Genomic DNA, 27,777 nt, shown 5'->3' with positions numbered 1-27,777 from the left:
CGATCTATCAAGACAAACTAAAATGTTGCGAAAGTTGTAAATAAAATAGATATAACTTTATATGCACGTCGTTTTTCTCTCGCAAGTACAGCAAGATTGAGTAACATTCTAATCAAATTTGAGAACTCACCCGATTTGACACTTTACAGTATATGGAATTTTTTACATAGTAAGAAGCAAAAACTTCACATAAATGTTTTTGTTATCTGGAATTTACGTTATAGGAGAAATACGTTATAGGAGCGTCTACCGCATTATTACACTTACTTTAATTTTGAAGTCTTATTTTTTTGTTTCCGGTTTTGCGCTTTTTGCCCCGCACTCATTTTAACTTCTAGCCAAACATTTAAAAGCTTTTTTGAAACTGACTCAATGAGAAAAACTGAACGATGCTGTTCTCGAAAGTTATCACATACTTGGCCATATAGTGGCCATCAAGGACCGCCTTGTATCTAAAGATTACTCGAATCTAAGGGAAGAAACTTGCTCAAAATGCCGCTCGTATCGTGATTTTCTTGTATGTACAAGAGCACTTGTATGTTGGAGCACTTGTATGTCGAGGTATGACTGTAGTACATACAGTGAAACACAGATAACTCAAACTTCAAGGGACCGAGCAAAGTTGTTCAAGTTATTAGAGCGTTCAAGTTGTCAGGACAGTCATAAGTGCACGTATTTATCAGTAGATACATTTACATATACAAACTATATATCAATCAAAAGCATAGATTGCTTGTTGCAAGTTAAAGGGTCTCTTGTGTGAAGTTTTAAATATTTTTAATCAGAAAATATAGATATTTTTCTATCACTTGAGATTTGTTTGTTGTTTTGGGTGATGTGACTGCCAGGACGTTCTCAGATTAAAATTGGCAAAACTTGATCGCGGTTAAAACGCTCAGAAAAAATACATACATATTTTTCTACCGAGCGTTTTAACCAAGATCAATTTTGCAGTAAGTCAGTTATTACAAAACTGCTTTACTATTAAAAACCCATTATCAATTTTGCCAATATTACTTTAAAGTTATCCAAATTTTACCTCGCTTTTTTTGTATTTAGAGGGCTTATCGCTAAGCGGATGTTTGGTAAAATTTGATTTTTGCAAACCTTTAGAAAAGTCGTTAATGAAAATATTTGCCGATGTTGGTAATAACGAGGCCTAAGAACTACTAAAAATCGATGTTTATCTCTATGGCTTGGAATAAAGTGATATTCTAAAGCGATTGTAACAACCGTCTAGGTAGCTGTTTGGCAAAAAACTGTTCCAGTTAACGGAGTTTCGGTCGAGTTATCTAAAGCCATTTATCATTGCGTGGGAACGGACCAAGCAAATCCATTCGAGTTAACCATGTGTTCGATATATCCGAGGGCGATTTATCCGAGTTTCACTTTATATGTAAAATTAATGTAGAAACTTATCAAGAAAGTATAATTTTTTCCCTACACAGTTATTAGACTGTATATATATATATATATATACAGTCGTGTATATGTGTAGTAGGTTATTCTATATATATATAATCTAGCACAACTGTCTTACCACAACTGGTCGAAGGCAGCATACAAAATCACAAAAATGTTTTCTTTCTTCGATGAGTGCTTTTCGAACGTAGGACTTTTCTACATCTTCCAGAAGTTTGTACTTGTCTGTCACGCCGTACATAGCGTGCTCTAGTTTCTCCTTCGCATCACCTTTACCTAAGCGAATAAATTGGCTTGAGTTAGAGAAAGATTATGAATGGAACTGGGACTTCTAGAGGAGGGTAAAACACCAAATAATGACAAACTGTTCGATCCAACCGCTTGATTATAAAAAGGGAGGCAGCATCGGATTACATGTTAGCTGTACTAAAGAGAAGAGCCAAGTTTAATGAAAATGCTAAGGCCTTAAGGCAAACCACTCTGGAGAAACCAAACAACACCTAACTCTGAGATAACCCACACCCTACACTATTGACAGCCATGAAATTAACTAAATGCCGCCAGCAACCATCAAATTAGTTTGACACATTGCAAGTTTACACAAGAACTGAAACCATTTCCAAACAATCTCACCACGCAAGTACTGTATTGTCTGAACTCTACTTACAATTAATCAAACAGATCATCAAATGAATTTTAAAAAGCTGAGATACATGAAAGCTTAGAATTTAAAATATACCATTCACAGCTATTTAAGAATAGGAAAAACAATTAGTGGTTTCATGTGTGGACAGGCTTGGTTTAGGCTATGATTATTTTCATAGAGATAAGCAACGGTGTAACTGTTATACTTTTGGATAGTGCGAATCTTCGTTTAGAGTGAACCTCAAGCCATTCTTATTGAGCCTAGTTATTACCTGCTGTAGGCTCTTGTAGACCTTTCATGTTTAATGTATAGTAAGTATATGTAAATTGAAAATGAGACACTTGTTTCTATTTTATCCTACTTCATGTATTTAATAAATTTTGTTGCAATTATTCTGTTTGAAAGCAAGAGCTTTAAATCATTACCTATCATTAGAGATAATTTCACATATTGTTTATTGCCTCTACGGAAGCAGTCAAAGTTAAAACCCTTTCAAACTGGCTATTAGTTAACTATCATTCGAGACTAGCAAATGTTCTATTTTCATACTGGATTTTGACTTCTAAAGGTGAAGTCTACTATAGGTAGTCTACTAAAGGTAGTCTACTAAAGGTAGTCTACTATAGGTAGTCTACTAAAGGTAGTCTACTAAAGGTAGTCTACTGAAGGTAGTCTACTAAAGGTAGTCTACTTAGGCAGTCTACTATAGGTAGTCTACTATAGGTAGTCTACTAAAGGCAGTCTATTATAGGTAGTCTACTAAAGGTAGTCTACTAAAGGTAGTCTTTTAAAGGCAGTCTACTATAGGTAGTCTACTATAGGTAGTCTACTAAAGGTAGTCTACTATAAGTAGTCTACTAAAGGTAGTCTACTAAAGGTAGTCTACTATAGGTAGTCTACTGAAGGTAGTCTACTAAAGGTAAAGGTTTTTATTTCTGTAAAATTCTAAAGCTTATATGGATGCCTTGATCAGTTTGGGAAAATCACTTCTTAATTGAATTCAATTCAATTCTTAATTGATTCAAAAATTGATGCATTCTCAAGTGGCCTCTAGAGCTGTAGGACACAACTGGGACTACAGGGGTGGAGTTCGGAAGAGGGAGATATGAAATGGAAGCCACTATGAAGAGTATTAATGCCTTGCCATCACAACCTCTCAATATGTACATGCTAAGTAAAAATGTACAAAAAAATCTTTTGTCCTTACATTCCTATATAACCACTTTTGTTTTAATAATGCTGATAACTTTAGATAATTATCAATTTTTGATATCTTATTATTCATTTTAGAAATCATTTTTATTCCAAATCACCTAAGCTCTTTTCTTTGTTTCAAAACTAATCAATCTAAATCAGTAAGTCTATGCTGAAGCAGCAAATTTATAATAATACCAAGTAATACTGATAACGCAAAACTTTGCTATCTGCTCACTACTGCCTGTTCAATAATTTCAAGTATATACCTTCAGTATAATTCAGATTTTTGTCAGCCATTGTCATGCCACACAGCTGCTATAATGACACAATTTAAGAGACCAACTCGGAACCAACTCATAACGATGACTATGCATTAAGGTAGAAATAATGCTATAATGATGATTAACAGATAAATAGCTGCAGAGAGGGTGGAATGAATAGAAAGAACCGTTCCATCCAAAATTAGCTATGTAATTGGTAACATTAAACGAGTCACTGCCTGTTTCCCATTTGCTGATGTATGAACAATAATATGAAGCTAATGACCTTCACTGAAAGGGAGTTAAACTTGCTATGAACTCTCTGAAGTCACTAAGTGAATACAGGCTAGAGATTTACCAACCTAGACTTATGTAAACTGAAAAAACTTGTTCGGTTTACCTCCGATGTGCTTGTAGGTAGCTGGGTTGTTTTTCTCAAACTTTGCTTTTTTGTATTTTCTGTATTTTAGAAAAGAAAATGGCGAGAAGGTACAAGTTCAAGTAAAGGTAAGGCCACACGAGACAAAATTCTCACGAAATCGGCGAAATTTGGACGAAACGATTCGTACGAATTGACATTTGGACGAATTCGTCCATCGTTGGTTGCGCACGATGAACGAATCCTGAATTGGACGATACGTCAGAAATTCCTACGAATCGTTGTTTGATTGGTCGGTTGAAAAGGTTAGTTGAATGTTGAAGGTCGTTTTCTTTGGCGCATATCCAGAAAGATTGAAACGGAATCGACTTCAATTTATCACCGCGTTCTGATTGGCTAGTTGAAAGTTAGTTTTGTACGAATCCGTGGTAGGGAAACTCCGTGTGGCAGGTCAGAAATTTCGTACGAATGGAATTTCCCAGATTAGTTGAAATTACACGATACGTGTGGCCCTACCTTTAGTCTATCTTTTCTAAATATTCCTATGAAATCGAACTCCATCACAACGCATCCAAGATTGACAAGTTGAAATATTTAGAATTTTAAAACTTACACTTCTAAAAAGTAAATCTATAAAACAAGTTCTAGATAAATCCCACAAGCAAAGCGGAAGTGAAGTTAAATCAAACAGCCCTCACCACAGACAACATAGAACACACGGTGTCGTAGCGGTGGAGGCAAGTAGCGGCAGGAATGAGGAAAGAACCATAACCGTGAACAGAAGGTGCTAGCATATTTTCCCTGAGAGACAACATTATTTTAGCGAAATGAATACCAAATGACAGCTGAGTACAAGTTGCAAGGAATTCTGCTGAGCCTAATTGCTATTTCTGATAAGTGGAGTTGGCATGGCGTCTCATCCCAAGCCTACAGCGGATTAATCTTGACTCCTACATAATGCCGATGGACTAATCAAGAATGAGCATCTTGCGTGTAGGAGTGATACACTACACCCTCTGTCACACAAAACCAGATAACATCTAATTATCTGACTCCATTTCTTTCGCAACCCTCAAGGATATACGACAGCGAAAGATATCTAAGGCTAGCTTTTTATATTTATTCTTTCCCTTCATCCAAATAATTTTAATGTAAAAACAAGAGAAAGTAAATATGCTTTCATCAGATATTACCAATCATTGAAACTGCAGTTCGTAAAAACAAATTGCAAATACATCATCATGTCATTCAACAAAGTTGATCATACGATCATCAACTTATGAAATATTTATTTTACGCTAACCTCAACTATCCTTACTTTTTTGTGAAACTGATCAGCAGCGACCAAATGCTTCCAACAAGTGGGTTGATGGGGAATTGCTTAGTAATGAACACGTTTTAGCAAAATAAAATAATGTCTCAGAATACAAAGAGAAGATAGAAGAGAAGAGAGAAGCGCTGACAACCAACAAGTAACCAGAAGGTAGGACAGAAAACAGGTTAATGTAGCGATGAGCCCACTCAAGCAAGCGCTGGGCTTACCTACTCTCCACATAGGGAGGAGTGTTGAACCGAGATGACAGTCGAGTGCTGACATATTTCAGGGGTCGAATATGACGAGAAACGCAGGTGATTGAACACTGAGCGCTCGTAGGATTAGAAGTACAAGGAGAGTTAGTGTAGAATAGCATAGCAGCAACTTACTGTAGGTGGTTTTACCTTTGCGAGTTTTCTTCTGTAACCTAATGGTATCAGATGATGCTCGTTTGATCTCTCCCCTCACCTTCTTGTGGTCTGCAATAGACATGTATTCAATGACGGGAATGCATTTCTGTGGCTGCCGTTGCCTCTGTCTAGGACGCTACGTATAATTTGATTGCGACTAACAGAGACAGGTAGCTAAATAATCATAGGAGTTGATCTAATAAACCGAGAGATAAGTGCTCGAGTCTGCCCTAGCCTGACCTAAGATAGCCCGAATTAAACGGAATACCGTAATCAGTTGCTTTCCATGAGGTGAAGATGGAAGATGGAAATGGAAGATGGAAATGGAGTCTTTGACTGAGGCATGTTGACCGAACTATTTATGGAATCGCATCATTCTGGTAATGTAATGACCTCTTACAGAGTAAAAACGCTAAAATGCCATCAGGTGTGAAACATAGAAACGAATTAGCTAGTTAAAGACACTTCTTCTCCACAAAACAAGTTGATCTCTACAAAGCATTTTTGACACTCCGACCATTATGGCAATAACTGTTGGCTATTGGTTGATTATGCAAAAATCAACACGAGTAAATAGAAATTTTTTACAGTATTTGAATGGACATTGTAACATCGCGCCATGAGCGCACTGAATGTGACACTTCATTCATGGGGTATCACTGCCAATGATCTATCACCCATTGGTGTAAATAAGAATAGAGTTTTGCATTGAGCTGGTAAAGTCTGGAGACTTTAGGTTAACCGACAGTATTTTGAAATTATGTATGGACCATATGCCGTTCACGTTCAGACAGCAGCTCAACAAGAAACAAAGTAGACCGAACAACAAATTCAATGTTTTCATTAAGGTGACCTTGCACAAACCTTCTATAGATTTTAGCAGAAAGTATCAGCATTTTTCTATCATTCAATATTGCTTTTGATACTTGGGGAGATCTGACTGCCAGGATGTTTCAATTGACAAAACTTGATCGCAGGTAAAATGCTCAGAAAAAATATACAGTCAAACATGGATAACTCGAACTTCAAGGGACCGAGCAAAAGTGTTCGAATTATCAGAGCATTCAAGTTATCAGAGCACTGTCACAAGTCCATATGTTTACTTATTTATCAGTAGATACATGTACATATACAAACTATAATATAAATTAAAAGCACAAATGGCTTGTTTCAAATTAAATGCTTCTAATGTAAAGTTTAAAACGTTTTCATGAAAAAGTATAGAGATTTTTCTATCACTTGAGATTGGTTTGTTGTTTGAGGTGATGTTATTGCCAGGACGTTTTTCAGATTGACATTGGCAAAACTTGATCGTTGTTGAAATGCTCAAAAGAAAAGACATTTTTTTCTTTTGGGGTTTTACCCACGATCAATTTTGCCGTTTTTTCTTGAAGTTTATGCAGATTACTTTACTTTACCTGGGATTCGTTAAGAGCAACACTCCGAGGCAGTTCAATTAGAAGTTTTACGAGGTTTTACGGTACATTCTATATCACTCACGCTTTTTTAATAGATACTTATTGAATGTACACACGTATTCTGTGTTTAAGTCAAACGATGAATAGTTTTTTGTAGCTCAGACAACGTATACGTTTAGTTACAACATTTTTTAAGACGTTTTAAACATTCAACATTCCGACGTTGATTCAACACGGAATCAACGTCGGAAAACTATTCATCACGGGCTAGCCGAGTTACGCACTCAAGGATTTTCGCCACGCACATGCAAAACAACATGCGATTTTTGTTTTGTATGTGCGTGGCGAAAATTCTTGCACGCGTGCCCCGGCTAGCCCGAGCTATTCATCGTATCGCAGTATAAATCAAATTTCACCAAACTTTTAGAAAAGTCGTTGACAAAAATATTTTGCCGATGGTGGTAATAACGACGCTTATGAATTACGAAAAGATGAAGTTTACCTCTATGGCTTTGACTAAAGTGATTTTCTAAAGCGAAAACAACCGTTTCGGTAGCTGTTGGGCAGAAAAACAGTTCGAATTAACAGTGTTGAGTTCGAGTTATCTATAGCAATTTATCATTACGTGGGAACGGACCAAAGGAAATGTTCGAATTAACCATGTGTTCGAGCTATCCGTGGACGAGTTATCCATGTTTGACTGTACTTGTAAAATGACATCACTAGTTGCTATCGGCTATTGCGTTCAAGTTGCAGTGTTACGCATCTCTATTCTGTCAGTCACATCGCAACTATAGACATTATAATCACACTTTCGATTGATTTGAGCGTTTTAATCGCAATCGAGTTTTGTAAATTGTAATCTTGAAATCTCCTGGCAGTCAGATCACAGCAAATGTCAAAAATAATTGCAAATGATAGAAAAAGACCGATACTTTTTGATAAAAACTGCTATAATTTAGTGCAGGTTCATCTTTAATTGAGATCTGTGCACCTTAAACTAAAATCTGTGCACATTAGTGTTGGGCCGGTATATAATTTAGTGCCGGATAGGAATCCGTGCACTTTTTTATCGGTTTTCTCGGTGTCGGTATCCTCGGTATTTACCATCTTCGGTGTCCTTTGCCAACTAAAAAAAATCGGTATTGATGATATTGTAGTTCGGTAAATGGTTTTTAGTGTGTGTTTAACTTCAGCTTACCTACTGCCCATTTTTATATAACGCAGGTGGGGGATAAATCAAATATAAAACGTATAAATATATCAAAAGTATCAAATATCAAATGGGGATTTTATCAAATATAAAACGTAATATATGTTTTATATTTGATAATAAGTAATATTATCAAATATAATAATATATTCCCACGACCAAACGAGCGGATGCGAAGTTTGGGAGTTTTTATGATAAATGCATGTGCACACAACTTACGAAAATTATTCATCAACAATGAGACGAACCCTTGTATCAAAATTTCATCAAAAAATTTAACCATCATTTTGTAGAGTCGTTAAAGTATAATAACGATACAAAACACAAACAAACCTATTTAAATATGTTACAAGTCTTTGTAAACCCTCGGCATTATCTTAAAACTTACCCATCTGATTGGATTATACACCAATAGACAGATTTATTTGGACGAAAATCGTTATTAAAACTTGCTAAGCCTCACTTTTATCAAAGTTAAGACCCGAAATTGAAATGCCGAGCGACAGGGAATAGAACGATTAAGTCGTGCGCATTTCACGGAAAAAAACGTGCACATTTCACCAGTCTATAGCACTGTCGAATTGCCGAAGGTTTCTGTAATTAACGTAGGAGTACTGAAATCGTTTCATTTTTGCCGATTTCAAAGTATCTGACATTTTAGACACATTTGAGTACTTTGGTATTCTAACTGATGTCCAACACAGTGTAAGTAAAGGAAATGACGATGATGTTTTTTTCTAACGATTCTTATGAGATTACGATATTTAATTATAAGTTTGGATATTCTTCTTGATATTGTTAGCTATGACGTTTTGAAATGTAAACAAAATTGTGCATTGGTTTTCTATTATTACTGTATTACTATTACTAAGTTTGTGATATTCTTTTTGATACTTTTTGATATTGTTAGCTATGACGTTTTTTAAATGTAAACAACATTGTTCATTGGTTTTCTATTATTACTGTATTACTATATTAATAATATTGGTTATTCTAATAATATCAGTGCATTTTACTTCTAATATTGGCCAATATTGCATTTCTCCTACTGCAGGGGAGAGATATAAACATATAATCTTTTCCTTTCATTATTGCTGTTTGTTGTATATAATAACACCCACATCCAGTACATTACAGCTATCATTGCAGTTATCCTATTGCACTGCAGTGCCATTTAACTGCTAATATTGCATTTCTCAACCATCAGCACCCTTTTTTTTCCAGTATCACTTTGGTCGTGGGCTGTATGACAGGGGAGTTTCTAGTATTATAATTATATATGTTATAATTATGTAATATATGTTATAATTATATTATAATGAGTTATAATATAATTCGCATGTGTTGTGTTTTCAGAATGTCTGAGAAAAAAGTTGTGATTGCCGATGTGCGCTGGGCGACTCTTTTTGATTAGCGTGTTCCTCAAAGATGCGTTTTGCATCTTTGAACATCAATTGACGCGCGATTTTTCTCATTCTATTACATAGCGATTGCGGGCGAGACGTCAAATGAGCTCTTTCATAAGCAGCTCATTGTGCAGGAGATTCTCCCGCGAACACGTCGCTGGTAATGCTGTAGCCTGTCAAATACAAAAATCTTTCCAGATAACCAATTACCGATAGGCTTTCATGGATAAATACCGATCATATCAAACCGGCCACGGATAACTAACTGTCACCTAAAATGATTGGCTTTCTGGATAACGATAATCACTCGGATAACTCCTTACCGGCCCAACACTAGTGCACACAAATTTATAAAGACAGTTTTGTTATGACAATGTCATGGCTAAACAGTCCGGCACTTGGAACGAATGTGTCGGGTACACGTTTTCGATTGCATCAACACTCTCATGCAGATTCGCTAAACACTTACGCCTGTTTTTTATACTTTATCAAATTCTGAACTAAACACAGCTGGTGATATGCATGGGTATTTTTTAAATCTAAACTAAGCAAAACGCAGTTGTACGTACACCTGGTGAGTTGGCAATGCAGCTTGGGTCATCAAATCTTTTGAGAATAAAGGTTTTCATACTATTCACCCATTCATACACAATCAATATATAATATTTGTTTACTGATGTCAATAGAATTCATCACGAAACAGAAATTTTTCTAACAAATTTATTCTTGGCATATCTAGTTCTGTTTAAGAATTGATTGTGACCTAGCTAAATACTGAAATAGTGGATAATGCATATCAATATGAACCATGTAATCACTGACAGCCATTTGATCTGCATATACTACTAATCACCTTAGCCTAGTACAGATGGACTGACTGTGATTATTGAGATGCAATGTTTACATAAGTGATTCTTATAGGTAAGGTGTTGAATTGTGAGGGCATTCACAAATTCACCTATAGTAAACCAGATCCCTCCCCCAGCCTATTGGAGTTTGACTAGAGAGTAGTGAAATACATGTTAACAAACCTTTGGCGTGTTCTTTATCTATCTGTACTGTGTTTTTCTTCCAATCTTCTAGTTTCTCCTGAAGGGGGACGGCTAACTCTTCCATGAGTGATCTGAAACAAGAAAAAAATTGACCAGAACCCGAATATGCTTAGCAACATATTCACGACAACTGCTACCAGGTGTTACTGTAAATATGCTAGCTTTTTGGTAACTTCCTAAAAACAAGAAATGACTCATGGTAACTAGGGAACTAACTGGAGCAAACGCAGTCCTTTACCCGCCTACACAAGCTCTGTACAGTTTGGTGCTTGAGCAAGAGTGGCATTCACCTGGAATGGTTCTCCAACCTTAACTACAGACTTTCCTAAGGTTCAACTTGCATCAAATTAATTACTTTTAAACACGCTATAAATCACTGGAGATTACTTTGAGAAGTACTAATCACAATCAATAGCTAAAGTGGTTCTGCACAAGTCCAAAATATAAATCTCCATCAGGTCAAGGCCAGCAGGGACACAAACAGTAACTAAAGTTGTGACGCCACCATGACAGTGTGAAACAGGGCAGGACAGTGTAAGACAGGACAGTGTCAAACAGAGCAGGACATTGTCAAACAGAGCAGGGCAGTGTCAAAAAGTGAAGAGCAGTGTTAAACAGGGCAGGATGGTATCAAACAGAGCAGGATAGTGTAAAAACTGACAGGAGTGTCAAAACTGGAAGAACAGTGTCAAACAGGATAGGACAGCATGAGTAACAGTAACAGTGTCAAGAAGTGCAAGACAGTGTAAAACAGGGTAGGACAATGTCAAAACTGGCAGGACAGTGTAAAAATGGTAGGACAGTGTCAAACATGACAGGACAGTGTTAAACATGACTGGACAGTGTCAAACATGACAGAACAGTGTCAAACATGACAGGACAGTGTTTAAGAAGTATTGTGAACAAACCGTATAGCCAAGCAGTAATATATTCTGAGCTCGATATCATTTGTTAAGCAAGAAATTGAGTGCATCGTTGCAAGCTGTGTGATCGCCTTTAAAATGCTTATACCAACACATAACGGGAAAACAAACTTCTCAACAACTTGCTCCGACCAACTTAAGCAAAAGGTAACTTGGTCATGGACTTGTATGAATATTGATAGATGTGCTACAAGCCAACGGTAATAGTTAACGCTAAGCCTTAGAAATATTATGACGACGATACTAAAATAAGGTTTTCGCTTCCAAGTCTCCGACGAAGAGAATCATGTACTATAGAATAATTTTCATAAATGTCTGAACAAGAAGACTTGTATCATAGTGGAATGAATAGAGGAGGAATGAAACAGAAAAGGTCATGTCTTACTGAGTGACGAGGGGAGAAAATGAAAGAAATAACTTGATGACTACCATTTTTCTACTCAACAACAGTTGAAGTAGTAGAGAAGTAGTGAGCTGATATCTGCAGCAAAATCCAATATACCAAAACAATTCAAGGGAATATGTTGACTAGTTCTGGTGTTTCAGACTAAAAATATAGATATTAATGGCGTACACATTTCCAATTTTGTGACCATGGTCAAGTACTAGGATACCATACCTCTCTACACAGAATATCTGATAATACTTTTACAAACACAGTTCTTAGACTCTTTTCACTAAAGAAACCAAGCATGCATAGAAAGAACTTTCTTCAATGCATCAGAGAAATTAGCAACCGATTTACAGAACCCTAAAAACAGAATATCAGTTTTGAAATGTGCTCACAAAAGTTCAACTAATAACCGTAAAACAAACATAACTCGTTGTCTCCTCTTCTTTATTGTTAGTAAAAATAAAAACGCAAAAGATTTATGATGTTACAAGTAACATGTAATGTACACAACAAGTAATGTATGGCTGCTTGCCATACATTAAGGACTGTTTCACCGATTCGCGATCAATATTGTGTATAAGATGTTTAATGAACAGATCCTGAATATCCGTATTGCCTCAATTTAGTTTATTTATATATGGAATCTTTGACCCACTAGACAAGCTCAGTGTTTAACGATAAAGCACACTTGAAAACAATATCTTGCAGTGAGACTGTATATTTTGCTCTAATAACCATCTCTCTATGGAGAGCTATTCAACACAAACATCGCTGCAACATGCCAGGGCTCATTAGGCCTTATTACCCGCTTGTGGACAGGAAGGAGAGCAGGGTGGCACAGTTGGTATTCCTAGCGTGTTACATAAAAGTTATCATAGCATAGCACTAGTCCAAGTTTACATGTATTTAGTCCTTCAGCAGTAGAGCAAACAAATACTTTCAAGTGATTAGGATATCGATTTACTGCTGGGCGAAGAGATTAGTAAGCTACAGCAAGGGCTTTAGTAAAAAAATAAAAAGGACGTCTTAGTCCTGATGCTGGGATGCCGGGCTTTCCCAGCATGGCCGATGATGCTTTCCCGGCATGAGGATGATGCTTTCCCGGCATGAGGATGATGCTTTGCCAGCAAGATGAAAATATGGCGGGCTTTCCTTTCGGAGAGAAAGGAAATCATAAATACCATAAATATGATAACTATCATAAACGTGGCCAATGAACAACCAATCAAAAGTCAAATAGTTAGGCTAATAGTCAATTAGTAAGTGCCAAAAGTAAAGAGGAGTATTTTTACTAATACTTTCCAGAGCAATAAGACTGAGTGGATGCACAATTAACACTCTAGTAAGCTCGAGTTACAATCGATTGGAGAATTGAGATAGGAGACTTGACAGGGGAAAAATAGAGTCTCACATCAATGTGTTGGCACGGCTTGCAGTGAATGGCTAGCAAAAGCCAACAAAACGTTCTTTTATATGAGAGCAACAACATCATTGATTAAAAATGTCAAGACGAGATAGATCAAATGCGCTCTAAACGTATTCTAGGCTGTTTGATCAACAATTATCTTCTGTGACCAAGTTTTCTTAAAGAGATGCTATGGAAACGAATCACTGTAGGAATGACTCATTGCTGTACCATATATTTCTCCGCTAACATGTATCGAAGAACCATGTTGATCGATGCACTATCGTTGTAGTATGTAAACAACATAATTTTGTCCCAATTCAGTCAGAGGTACAAAAACGACAACAAAAACCGTCGATAAAATGAATTACACCACAAATATTGGGATACCTCTGATAAACAGCCTAGCCATCAAAATTTGTCCGACAAACTATCATGCCAGTCATCATTACTTATGTTTCAACCATATGGCAATGTACAAGTTGTGCATAGAAATTCTCATACCGATCATTGCACCAATGCACGATCACTACATCGATGTACCATCATCTCATGAAGCGCGAGTGAATATTTATATAGCAAACTAGAATCGGTGTTTGAGCACGCCAATATAGGCTCTATACCTATAAATCTCAAACCTACACATCACTGCTGAGTCATGGAGATGTAAAGCTAATGATAACACGATGTAACACAACACTTTCAGTTATAACTTTTCAGCTTGTGTGACACTCTGAACCTTTGACAGCGGAACGTATTTTTTATCGACAGTAAGAGCCAGTCATTCAACAAAAGCTAAGAAAAATCCACTCAAAAAGCGAATGTGTTGTGGGAGGTAAAAAGAGCTGTCGAAGCTGCGGCAACTATTGTCATTAGTCATAGGATGGCTACACCAGCTGATGTTTCTGGTAACTAGTGTTCGACCCAGTATATTCTGCCAATCAGCTGGTGGCTACACATGACAAGAATGTATGCCAGCGGTTTTTCTCGCTTTGCTCGTACAGATAGTTTTTACTAGGTAAGCCCATTAACAAATGTCAACAAATTTATCCAGTCAAGGCTATATTCAAGGCTATGTTTATTTACCATTTCAGACCCAATTACATAACTATCGCGCACATCCAGGCCCAATTAATCAATTGCCTATACAATTATCAAGCGATAGACTTAATATTACCAATTGCCCGTCCATCCTTTTTCCTTTTTTATTAATTTTATCTTAATTCTGTTTGTTTATTCATGACGAAGACATCTCAAGCTACATTTTTATACTAAACTAATATAGCTATAAACAAGCAAAGAAACCTTTTTTGAGCAAAATAAAAAAATTGCTTCAATTCACCAAACGATTAAAAAGAGAACTGGCGACTAAAAGCATGAAAAACGACTAAAAGCATGAAAAACCGACCCAACTTGATCAAACTAAGTTCAAGTTGTAAGAACATCTATTAGGATGAGTACAAAATTAGGAAAATCCATGCACTACAAGCTGAGATAAGTGTGATTATGTAAAACATGGTTGGTCAATGTCTGATTGTATTCAGCTGATATTAATTATTATTGTCCATATTCCCAATTTTAGCAGCAAGCAGTAAAGCTGCTTGAAAATAAAATCATACTACATTAAAGTTTACTCAACTCGCTAAAAACCTCTATCACAGCAGTCAGACCCAGTCAGATAGTACAAACTATCATTATTGTTGATGTCTTGCTCACCCTTTATTAAAGGTCTAGTACTTACCTGTGAGTAAATCTTATAATTACATCTGCTTTTGAGACTTATCTAAAGTTAGTGGTACAGTGACAAAATTGTAGAGTTGGAATATAATATTGAAACTATAGTGATAATGCTGAAAATAACGATCCTCAGACTTTGCCGATATGGTAGATTTTTTTTACAGCTTCAGAGAAACAGCCTATTAGTCTGCTTTCTAATCTCCAACCAATAGCAAAATGATACTCATTTGTAAAATGAGAATGTGCACTTTTGGAATATCGTGACAGAGCTGCGATATAACAAACAACTTTTGCACAATTCGCTTAATAAGATGATCCCGATCTATTCGGGATTCGGCTCAAAGGATGACAACTTCTTCCTGATTATTTCGGGATCAGGGCTGAAAGGGTTGTCACAAAGATGTGCGAAGGCTTGTCACGACAGAGGGCTTATCGTGTCAAGTAAATCCCCAAAACGCAAAAAGTGGGCTTGTTGTGAACATAATTATTAATCAATGATGTAAGCGATGCAACAGTATTCCGAACAATCTCCAACACTCTGGACTACCAACAAATGCCATCACAAACATGGATCTACACTGCCCAAATCAGAAGGAAACTTCAGCCTCTAGCCATTTTTGAAAAAAAGACAACTGCGTGTAGTAGACGCCTGTGGGTGGTCTGTACTGGCAATATTAAACCAGCTCTGCTAAAACCTTCCCTGCATGCACTAACATTTCCACTTAGCCTCATCAGATCTATAACCCAGAACAACTTAGGAGGAATCAATGTGTAAGTGATAAAACCTTTCCCATGGGCAAGTCTCCTGTGAAGGGAGATGGTGCTGTACCCAATGCCCTTGTCATGACTCGATGATCTTACACTCTACTCATAACCTTCTCAATAATTGGCCACTGGCCAGTGATGTCATTATTGATAGTAGGCCGGAGGAAGGGGCGCAGGCAGGCGAATACTACAGGTAAATAGAATCCAGACAAGGATTTATGATCTCATTACCTCAGCTCAGCTAATTGCGTGAAATGCATTGTTGGAGTCTACTCAGCATGCCTCATGCATGCAATTTCATTGACTAGTAAATAAAATAACAAAAATCCATCAGATTTCACTCTAAAGCCGCAAATGCATCTTTAAACAGCTAATAGAAAAATAAATAGCGGCAATGTCGACGAGAGCCGCCAAGAGCATACAAATAAGCCCAATCTGGCCACCCAGTGTCATTATCATCAGACAAAATTCAGAAACTGTGAATGCCATAAACCAAAAGAATGGAGGGCTCATAAACAGAACATGAAAGAAAACCAGTAGGCGACAGCCTTCAGAGGAAATGAGTTGAAACGGTCATGACTACTAGCCGTAACGGTGAGTCCACCACTCTACTAACAACCTGAGAGCAAGTGAGAAGAATAAACGAAGCTTGAAGAGACACAGACGTAAACATTCTTCCAGACATCTGCAGAATGTCCAAGATCCTTCCAGAAGTTTTATACAACAAAAGCGTGATAACCTTCAGGTCTGACAGCCAGTCTATTCAATATGCTGAACAGAATACTATATCATGCTTTTCCACTTCGATGCCTCTTCATAATCTATCGCTGGAAACATGTTGAGCAAACTTTGAAAGATTGGAAGGATTACAAATGTCCAGACCCTCAGAATATTATGGTTTTTAATGTACAGCATGCAAATTCTTGTAATGAACTGGAGTCGACCAGGAACTATGATTTTTTTGCAAATCATGGAACTATGTTAAGTCGGGCGGGTTATTATGCTTTTTAAAGGGAATTGTAGAGATTTTCCAAATTCTAAACTTTGGGTCGTGATTAACTGGTACAGATTAGTATGAATGTGGGATCCCTAAAGTTGATGAATTTAAAAACTTGCCTAAATGCAAAGCTAACACTTGATAAATTAACAACGTTAAAAAAACATTAAAACCTACCTCGAGCACTCAAGAAATAATTATAACTCCTTTTTCATCGACATACTCTATGAACAGTATTCTAAAGCTCAGAGTTTACTAGAACCACTTTTTTCAACATTTTAATAAGATTATAAACTTTTAAGAGCCAATATTTTATAGTATTTTTATACATAAGCTAGTCAGTAATCTTTTTAAAATCTAATTGTCGCTGAAAAGGTCTGAGCCTTCCCTAATGGTACATCATATAACTGATGACAACATATATATGACAACAGGATGAATTGACCAAATATTTAGTGCAGTAAACAACCTACTGTCAAAAACAATGTGGAGATAAAGGGGACATCCCGTCCCTGATAGAGGAACTCAGCCTTCAACAATATTACTAAAGATAGTTATAAGACCAGAAAGAATGTGCGCTATAGAGTAACTGGAAGACAAGCGTGAAGAGAACAGAGGGTAGGGTTGAGACTTCATTCACTCCGGAAGATATAGAGATTTAGGGAAAGTTAGGATGACATGGGGAGCGAGAAAGAGCATACTCACGTTGTATAAGATTTCATCTTGCTTTCTATGCTCCTGTGACGCAGACATAATCGCGTCAAAGACTTTCCTATTTCCTTCGTAGCACCTGCAAGATAATCATCTGATTCATGCATACTAGAAAATATGGAACAAACAACTTCTAAAATATTTGACTATCCTACAAAATGACGCTTGCTAAAAACAACACAAATGGGTAAGCAGAAAAGATTTGAGCACGGAATACCCTACGACGACAGCTGACTATATACTACGTATTCGTTGTGCGGATGATGAGGATTTGGAATTGTGCACACATTGAATTACAGTGTGTCAAGCGTTTCAACGGGCATGATTCGCATGTTGCGGATCAACGTGGGTGAAGGAACTCGACGCCAGAGGTCATAGCAGCGCATTCTTGTCTCGCTGTCTCAAAACAGGAATAAAAGTGTGAAAAATGTTTAAAATGGAATAGCTTGAGCGGAAATTGCTCATGCATAATTCGCAGGTGTTGATTCCACTTTTCGCAAGCATGAAGCACTCAATAAAAATCTGGGAGAAACAAAACTCGCTTGGCTTGCGGGTTTTTGCTGTTTCCATTTTGCCTTCTAGCCAGTCTAGCCGCGTCATAGAAACATAGTGATAGACTTGACCTTTGGTTCAACTAATTGAGCCAGTATTTTAGTTTACAAGTCGACCATCTAATAAAATAGAAAAGAAATTCGAAAGACTGAACTAGAATCACAATAAATATATGCAAATCGGAGAAGGACTGATGAATAGCGCTGAACAGCTTACAAATATTTCAATACGACTAGCTTAAAGATAGAACAAATGTATCAGTCTCGGAATCTAAACGTCAACAAAACCAATTTCTTTCGAAAACAATAAAAAGATTCTAGCTGCCTTAATCTCTCTGACCGGCACGCTACCCTCAATCGTTTCTCGTTATAGACAGAGTGGATGAGAATTAGATTCATTAGCTGGCATTGATATTGGGGAATGCAAGAATGAATATAGTGCCCGAAGGGATGTGCACCAGCCGATACGAGAATCCACAAGTAGCTAACTGTAATTCCGTCCGCATTCAGCGATCGATAGAGCATTTCTTTGTGCCGAGTCTGAACTATATCCAACCCTCCCTTGCCACCTATAGCCAAGCTTAAACTGATAACTGTCAAAGCTCTGGATGCTCTTAGAGGCCTCAGCCAGCGTGGGACACCGAACGCGAGGACTCTTGCATATCATTTGCATAAACAACAGATAAACATGACTTGATGAGTTTTTACTTTTTACACAAACTGGCTTAGCAATCTCCTTGACAACAATGGTGGCTAACAGGAGAGATTTCAGAGTATAATCTTCCTCAAAGAAAGCTAATTTTGCTCCGCTTGATTGATAACTGTTTCATGCTTTCTTGACAGTGAGAACAGCGTGATCAACTGAGATACAATTCATCTATGCGCGACACCTTGCTGTAATTGTAGGAGTTAACATTGCGAGTAAACAACTGGTAAGATGACAGGTCGCAATTTGTAGAAATTTGTGTAGTTGATTGCTTTTATTTGGTTAACCCTCTATTGGGATTTGAAAAAGTTGAATAATAACAAACCTCTATATATCAACTCCATTGTACCACGACTTGACCTTGACATTGTACCATGACCAAAAACTTTTCAACTGTTCGAAGATGGGCTTGCAAGTTTGCATAATACGGTATACTTTGCCAATGTTTAGCCTTAACTATTTTACTAACACTCACATGTAAGTTCACAGAATGGTTTCTTACACAAATATCTAAAATGTTAAGGGTGCTTTTTGACTCCTTACACATGTATCCTATGGCATATCTTTACATGTACATAATCTGAATGTACTAAACTATTTCAATGACTTGAGAAGATCTCAATCGTCAACAAACTGGAGCAATATTCGGGCTGGTAACAATTTTTTACCAATGAAACCTGGATACGCTTTCCTTATGTAAAATAACTACACAAAGATAACCTAGATATATTGCCACAACAATACACTTACTAGCTCTGAACTAAAATGGGGCAACTCGTAACAAATGTGAGAGGTTCATGCCTCTGACTCCACAGAATGTGGAAACCATGACATCATTCAATTCTAGCAAAAAACTTTGTGACGAGATACTTTTTCAAATGCGTATTTCAAAAAATTATAGGTTGTTGTTTTACGAATGAAGGTCTATAGAACATGAAATAGCTGTAACACCCTGGAGCACATGAACTGATTGGCGGTTAAACAAATGTGACCAATGAATACATTAATTTGCTTGCTATACTGTGAGCAGCGTTGCTAAATTCTTCTGTAGAGCCATTCTGTAAGAGACTTTTTGCTAGATTTGATAATTTCAAAGATCTCATAGAGCTGCACTCCACCGGAATGACATAATTATATGATTCATGTTAAATCTAATATCTTCAAACCAAAAGCAACACGACAGAGAAACACAGCCATGTTGTTGTATGGGTGTTCATATCTAAACAGTGACAACGCTGGGTTCAAATCCCATATTCAATGCCTCTTTAAAATAGTTTTGTATTTTAGCAACAGTAAACTTACTAGCTCTGAACAAAAATAAACCGACTTTTGCAACAAATGTGACAGATTCATGCCAGTGAGTTCCCAGAATGTGGAAACTGTGACATCAGTCCACTCTAGCAGTGACTGGACAACTCATTGTACTGATGTATTGAAGAACTCTTATGTAGCTTTCTATTCGGTCCATAAAGTTCAAGTCAAAAAAGGTTAAACAACCTGTAAGGTGCATTCTTATAACAAAAGATGAACAAATATTAGCCATAAATAAGTTTTGGGTAGTCGACGAGTAACATGATTTTCATGACCATACTATAGTTTAGAGGGTATGAAATTCCCACAAACATCAAACTAATGTTTTCAAGTTTGAAACGTTGAAGTAATTTTTGTTAAGTCAACTTGATAGAAAGGAGTTGATCCCAGCTCTAGCATGACTCCATGAGAAACTAATTGCGTTGAAACCTATTTTTTTGCCAAAATTTGATAGAAAACCATATGAGGTATCAAAAGTCTTGAGCGATCAAGAAACTAATCAAATAGGACTACGTTAGGAAGTATTAGTAAACTTTGGCAAATACCTCATTATAGGAGGTTAAAACAGCTTTCTCTTATAGAGATTAGGTGACGACCACATATTAGTACACTGCTTTGCTGCATGACGCAAGTTGCCTAGTGCAGATGAGTCTCAGTAACTAACATTCACTGAGGCTATGCTTTCTCGATGAAACTTTAAGACGGATTTGCATGCTTAAATGAGGTTCGAGGAACCATTGTTGGAATCAACCTCGTTTCTGAGAAAACCAAAAATGAAATAAGTCTTTTAAATATTGTCTGCACAAAATCTTTTTTGTGCCTATGACTAGTAAAAGTCCATGGATAAACTAGGATGTTGAAATTATTCAACGTGGCTTGCAATTTCAACATCGAAAAACAACTTTTTAACCTACTGACTAGCTGGTTTATCCACTGTCCAGACAGAACAAAGCTCCTACCACCAGGGGAACAGAGAAGGGCCATAAACTGTGAGATTCTAACCTATTAATTACTGGGATAAGGCTACAGGCCAGCAAAAGTTCAAATAGTAAAAACAGGCATAAACAGCTGTACAAAACCGTTGACTGATTGGAAACAATCGCATCTCTGCTTGCTTTTCTTTGGTGCGCTGTTGCTTTGAAAGTTTACCTAAATTTGAGTGAACAAGAGCTAAAGGCATGTGCATTTATTGAAAAGATAGAAATCCGATGAATTGGTTATGGCCAGACGAAAGAGAGAACACAAAAGAGGGCATTGATAGGAGCAATATCATGTATGATCAGCACAGCTCCTGAGCGACAGGGGCACAATCGCAGCTTTGTGTGTTTCATGTTGAACATATTAGGGTAGGGCTTACTGTGAGATTAACCTGGTTATCCCCAGGAGACATGCCCGCTACAAAAACATTAAACCACAGGCCCAGCGCCTTGTGAGCTAAGTACAAACTTGATAAAAAAGATAATTTTTCTTTGTGACTGCTAGCAACTCTAGTCTTGCTACTCGACTAGAGTTCTGGATGGTTCCACAAGCTAATTTTTTGTGCCAACACGCTTACACCGTTTTAATTGCCTGCAATAATTTCTCCGATTACTATTTCAGCTGCAGTAAACTAAAATTGTGTAATGTGACACATTTAACACTTTGCATAGCATAGTCACCACACTGGGTGCTCATGTGCCACACCAATGTCATAGCAGCTGTACAATGACCTTAGCCTGTGTCATCACACCACGCTTTTTTGTTAACAAAGCTAAACAATTACAAAAAAACTAGTGGGACATATGAGATCAGAACAAAAACCTTTTTGTAGTAGCCCAGCTGTATGGTTGAACTTTGCTACGCATCCAAAATGTACATGCAATTTATACCGCAGTGCAACGAGAATATCACTGAGAAGAGCTAGGCCATCTGGAAGCATTAGACCTTTATGTTCATAACTCACCAAGACATCTCAATTCAGCAGCTGTCGAGTGCCATTTCCTGTGACTCTAATGTGAAAAGGACCTAGGGTTTTCCCTTTAGGGACATAATTAGCAATTAACCTTTGCCGTAATTTTATGCCTGCTCATCCCTACATTAACATTTTTGGATAAACACGGTCCTTTAGCACTCGAGGTGGTCATAAGATATGCTGCCTACCTTTAGAACTGGTTGCGGCATCAGCAACCTTCTGGAATGCCTCAAGAAAGGCAGCTATTGCAACAATTGACGATCTACAAAACATGGTTGAGGTATACAAGCCGGCGGCTGCTGCTTCTGCATGAAGTGACAAACAAGGGCCATTATTGATGCTTGCAAGCATTTTACATAATTATTGGGTGACCACTTAAAGAGAAGTCATGTTAAACCACCTAGATCCCACACTGGGTACGCAACTGTATCGGAAGAGCACCTGTCACCGTTTCTTATTTCTAGGTTGTAGTGATATATTTGACAAGTGTTTAAGACACCGAAGGTCTGAAAGGTCGATTTTGAAGACCAATGTTTGTAGTAAACTTTTGTTCCCAAGCAAATTGATACCTAGCTAGTGAAATTGTATTAGGACTGTCAGCATACCATATAATCAACAGGGTCAGCGAAAATATTGACACACTGACTCCGAGCATAATCAATTGCATGAGAACTGTTGCTTAAAACACAAACATTCGCTACTCAAGTGAAAAAGGTAGTAACTGGCTCATCCCTAATACCTTACTGCTGCAAGATCAAAGCTTTTGCAAACATATTAATAAAATTATAAGCCGGATAAAACTAACTCTGTCTGAAAACTAAATAACTCTTTCAAGCAGTTTTTGGACAACCAGATGTCTCCCCAATTCCTACGATTTGGTTGCAATACCAGGTAATCCATTTTTTACTTGCGTCTCTTAAGAGCTAGCACCAAATTACCCATGTTTTTCGGTCAAGCATTGAAGAGTTTTTCAAGCAAAGACTTATTGTATCAGCGAAAGTTTTATAGATCTATTATATCTCCCAGCAGCGTAACACAGGGAACACAGTCTATAGCTATACTAGGTACTCATAAGGTGCCACTCAAGGCTGGTTCATACTATATCACCATTTGTCAGCGTTTTCCTTTCAGTGTTCATGGCCGATTATGTGAATCGATGGCATCGACGAAGCAACGCGGACATGCCGGGAAAGTTTGCAGCTGTTAAACTTTCCCGATATTTCGCTGAGCATCAACGATTGCCTTTCAAAAGTGAACCATTTCGACGATAGTAATTCGCGGTCACGGATAGCGTGATTTATTCATATTCGTTTATGATAGTTGCTGCGGGACCAGTATTTAATTCCAGCCTGCGAAAATAAAGACATTTCTTCGCGAAAATTTGAAAAGAGAAATGGAAACACTACGTGACGAAGTATTTCCTGATGCAAACGGGATGGGTTTATGATAGTGTGAACATTGTTATCATCGACGATCACCCGAGTATTGTGGCATCAATGCTGAGCTATGGCGATATAGGGTGAAGCAGCTTTTGGGTGTGTAACACTATAACCTAGCGAAGAGGTTTGAATCTATATAATTGCAAAGGTTGGTTTAAATGTATATCAAAACTAATCCTTGATCGCATAGCAACACGCTAGAATGCAAGCTTTAACGTACAATACTTACTGCTATTGGACGACCATGTATTTGCAATCGTATAAGGTGAAAGTTGTTTGGAAAGTAGAATGTCCGATTTCAATATGAAGCCAGAAATGAAAAGGGTGTGTCACAGGCATAATATAATGCCTGACATTTCTAATCTACACACATGCCTTTAGGACCACAAATTCTTATATGTACACCCAAGAAAGTAAATGCGCAGCCATGTGTTGTTTTGCCAGAGCTGATAAACTGTTACATGAGCCAGCCTATGAGAACAGTCGATTAAATCTCTCTAAAAACTTGGTAAAGCTTTTGTGGTGTATTTTAAGGCTTAGCCAATCAGGATTAAGTGAAAAACAAAAAGCGAACTAAGCAAAAGGAAACGAAAAGCAAAAGGAAACGAAAAGCAAAACGAAAGCAAAAAATATCAAAAAAGGCTTTTATACTTACTACCAAATAAAGCATTGATTGTTAAAGATGAACTTGCACAAAATTTTAGTAGGTTTTATCAGAAAGTATCAATATTTTTTATCATTTGTGATTGTTTTTGATGTTTGAGGTGATCTGGCTGCCAGGATGTTTCAAGATTAAAATCGACAAAACTTCATCGCAGTTAAAACGCTCAGATCATGCGAAAGTGATGTCTATAGTTGCAAAAAACTGATAAAATAGAGAAGTGTAATGCTGCAACTTGAATGCAATAGCCGATATCAACTATAGCAACGATAACAACTAGTGATGTCATTCCGTACATATTTTTCTTCTGAGCATTTTACCCGCGATCAAGTTTTGTCGATTTTAATCTTGAAGCATTCGGGCAGTCAGATCATCTTAAACGTCAACAACAATCGCAAATGGTAGAAAAATACCAATACTTTCTGATAAGATCTACTAAAATTTTGTGCGAGTCCATCAACTCAAGTTGGATGTAAATTACAATAACTTGCATCATAAGTTAACATATGCATTAAAAACCTCAGGATTAAAGGACTACATATTCAACTTAATAACATTTAGTAAGCAGACATGCTTCTGTAGAACATGTCTGACAGGTGCTTACCTAAGCGTTGAGTGAAGCTTGGTTGTCTTGCTTACCAATTCCTCAAAGGCTGGCACACTGTCCTGTAAATCAAAGCAATTAGCGGATGAAAATGACTGACACACACAAGACATCAATAATCCAAACTACCAGACTGACATGTCAGATGCCCTGCACAACCCCGCCATCACCAAGAAACCAAAACGGGCAAACGCGAGTCAGTAACCATAGCAACAAGTAGTTTAGCGATGCGAAACTTGCCTAACAAGACAGTAGAAAGGTATGTCAAATAGACACAAATTGTTGAACATGTTGCTACGACTGGCTATCTGGTCATTGTACCAAGAAACAGTGCAAGAGATGAAGAAGGAAATGTACACTTTTAGGAAACCTTACACGCATGTCATTGATGAGCCCTTGAAAGAGATTGGTGAGCGTGTTGCAATTCGTCTCGAGCTCTGCAACCCCCATATCTGGTTCTACTGCTTGATGAAATTATACCAATAGATGTAACTCCATCTTATCGAAGTAATCCATTAGAAGAGGTCAAATGTCAACATAGTCCAATAGGTATGATAGGGCTGTGTTTAATCCAGCGCCAATAGGTTTCTACAATGTTATCAAGATATTTTTCAAATTCCACAATGTTTCGAGAAAATATTAGTAGCTTTACATAGGTTAAACTGAGTAGGAGAAGGCAATCCTAACAACCAACTAACAACTGCAACTACTAGCAACCATAACAAAAAGTCTCCTAGCTTGTGAAAGTATTATGCAATGACGTGAGCTTCATATTAAACAGGAAGGTAAAAACTTTGGCGTTTCACAAATGCTTATACAAAGCAATGGTCATGATTAATGAGCATAACTACAGCCATGTTTTTTGGTGCTGAAGCCAGATAGATCATCTGACAACATTTCTACGTTTTACCGGTCAGTGCCAGTTGCTTCACAGTAAACGCAATCGATACTTGACTTTTAATGAATAACCATGAAAAACAGTGAATTAACTATTTAGTGGTAGCGGGCAGTTTCATTTCAAAAGCTGTGTCATAGTCTGTGAAGGACACGCATCATTGGTCGGCTCAACAGTTGAAATAAGGTGATGCAGTTATTAACCTTTTACTTTGGTAATCTTTTGATGTTTTTGGTGTTTGATGTTATCAGAATTATCACAGCCTCTACACCTTTGATTGTAATACATCATTAGAGGTACAGCTGTTTTTTCATTCTATGAGAGTATAGGGATTTGCTGGAGTGCAGAACATTATCAATAGATGAATGGCTTGCTGCAATACACTGGCATGTTATTGCCCTACCAAACACCGAGGTAATTCCAAAGTTTCACATGGTCTATTTTATAGCTATTTAGAATACTTAATAAATATTTTATTGAAAGAAGCAAATGATATCCACACCAAAAATGTGTCATGAGATCTTTTACAGAATTTAAATGGGAATCAGCAATGGTTCAATTATACCGAAACGTATAATTTTCAAATAAACAAAAGCAGCAACGAAAAACATCCTCATATTGACATTAAAATGGGAAGTGCAGAGGATTATTACTAATCTAAAAATATTCATATACTAGATTAAAGATGATACCATGTTTTATATTGTGTTTAGTTGCCAATTTTCTATTTCAGGTTAACCCGAATTTCAAAGCTTGAAACTGAATCATGAGAAGAGTGAGAGCGTAATAGCTAATAGCTAGCTATAAAAAGCTTACAATGCTCAGTTTTCATATCAATCCCATAAGAACAGTATTATGACATGAAGTATATAAACAATAATGAAAATGTCAGCAATGAGTAGCAGATAATTGCCACCTGCCGGCATTTATGACTAATTATTGAAGTTTTGGTAAGCAAATTAGCAAACATTAGCCATTAAAAACTTGAATTTATGCAAGGTGGAACAATATAACAACAAACTGTCTAGGTTACAGCACATTAACACCAATGCGAGCTTAGCTCTGTGGATGGATAGCAAATGAAAAAACAGATATTATGCAAACGATAAATACTTGAAAAAATGAAATAAATAATAGTATATTAAATCGCAAGCATGCATTAGCAATAAACGTATGCATTGTATTACACAGATTTGCAGCGCGATTCGCCTCACTCGTTGCTACGATCGATCTTTGCTTACTAGGTTCACACAGTGGCCCAACCCAGCTATTACAACTGAAACCGTTCTCATGAAACAGTTTGCTGCATCAATATCTTTCCTAACCTCTTTTCTTGGCCAAATTAACATACAAATAAAAACAAGCTCGACCAGACAGGGATATTAAAAGCCTCCTGACTATACAACTTCACAACAAGTGTAATTTTAAAGCGCCCTCCATAATAGCCCACAAAGTGTTACCCAGTTTGGGTTAGTTCCACATCTACACAACAGTGCCACAAACTGCAGTGCTTCAAACAGCAGTACCTCAAACAGCAGTACCTCAAACAGCAGTACCTCAAACAGCAGTACCTCAAACAGCAGTACCTCAAACAGCAGTGTCATAATAGCTGTTTAGCGACTTGCCCGTACTGCCGCCGTATATAATATTGATTCTTTAGAATAACTTACTGATCGTTTTCTGCACTAGTAATCCACTTCACTGTTTGACTTACAGCTGAGGTTTTAATGAGTCAACCTGCGAACGTTTGGTAAACAAGGCGCAAAAAATTATCGAAAACTTAACACCTTCCCAGCTCGTTCGCGTTCCATTCACTAGCTCTTTCCCACTACCAATCTATACAGTCGACCCGCGCCTTCGCAACGTTTATGGAGTCGTACCGGAAACATCATACACCGCCTTTTATTGGATAGCTAAATAGTGCTAATAACAAGAAGCACGTAAATTTAGGTATCGATAATTGCTGTACGTTTAGTTTTAGGACTATTGATGTTACGATTACTATCTGT

At 37.2% G+C, this 27,777-nt stretch overlaps 1 protein-coding gene across 3 annotated transcripts in view; it reads right to left on the bottom strand.

Moving 5' to 3' along the window:
* The window catches only part of LOC137389568 (serine-rich adhesin for platelets-like), a 53,152-nt gene extending 25,572 nt beyond the window's left edge, over positions 1 to 27,580 (bottom strand). For 2 of the 3 annotated variants that reach the window (XM_068075615.1, XM_068075616.1), the window contains exons 1-8: positions 27,439 to 27,580; positions 25,249 to 25,461; positions 24,874 to 24,935; positions 22,358 to 22,431; positions 17,645 to 17,729; positions 10,698 to 10,789; positions 5,609 to 5,698; positions 1,541 to 1,698 (exon numbers count right to left, since the gene is read on the bottom strand). In XM_068075615.1, the coding sequence (XP_067931716.1) occupies positions 1,541 to 1,698; positions 5,609 to 5,698; positions 10,698 to 10,789; positions 17,645 to 17,729; positions 22,358 to 22,431; positions 24,874 to 24,935; positions 25,249 to 25,323 (636 nt within the window). In that variant the 5' untranslated portion in view covers positions 25,324 to 25,461; positions 27,439 to 27,580. The remainder of the gene's footprint in view (positions 1 to 1,540; positions 1,699 to 5,608; positions 5,699 to 10,697; positions 10,790 to 17,644; positions 17,730 to 22,357; positions 22,432 to 24,873; positions 24,936 to 25,248; positions 25,462 to 27,438) is intronic. The other variant, XM_068075617.1, reaches the window with a different exon arrangement.
* Positions 27,581 to 27,777: the final 197 nt, after the last annotated feature.

The sequence above is a fragment of the Watersipora subatra genome, chromosome 3 (assembly GCF_963576615.1).
Source record: "Watersipora subatra chromosome 3, tzWatSuba1.1, whole genome shotgun sequence".
Taxonomy (NCBI): domain Eukaryota; kingdom Metazoa; phylum Bryozoa; class Gymnolaemata; order Cheilostomatida; family Watersiporidae; genus Watersipora; species Watersipora subatra.
The sequence above is the reverse complement of the archived record's forward strand: the minus strand, read 5'-3'. Positions and strand labels throughout refer to the sequence as shown.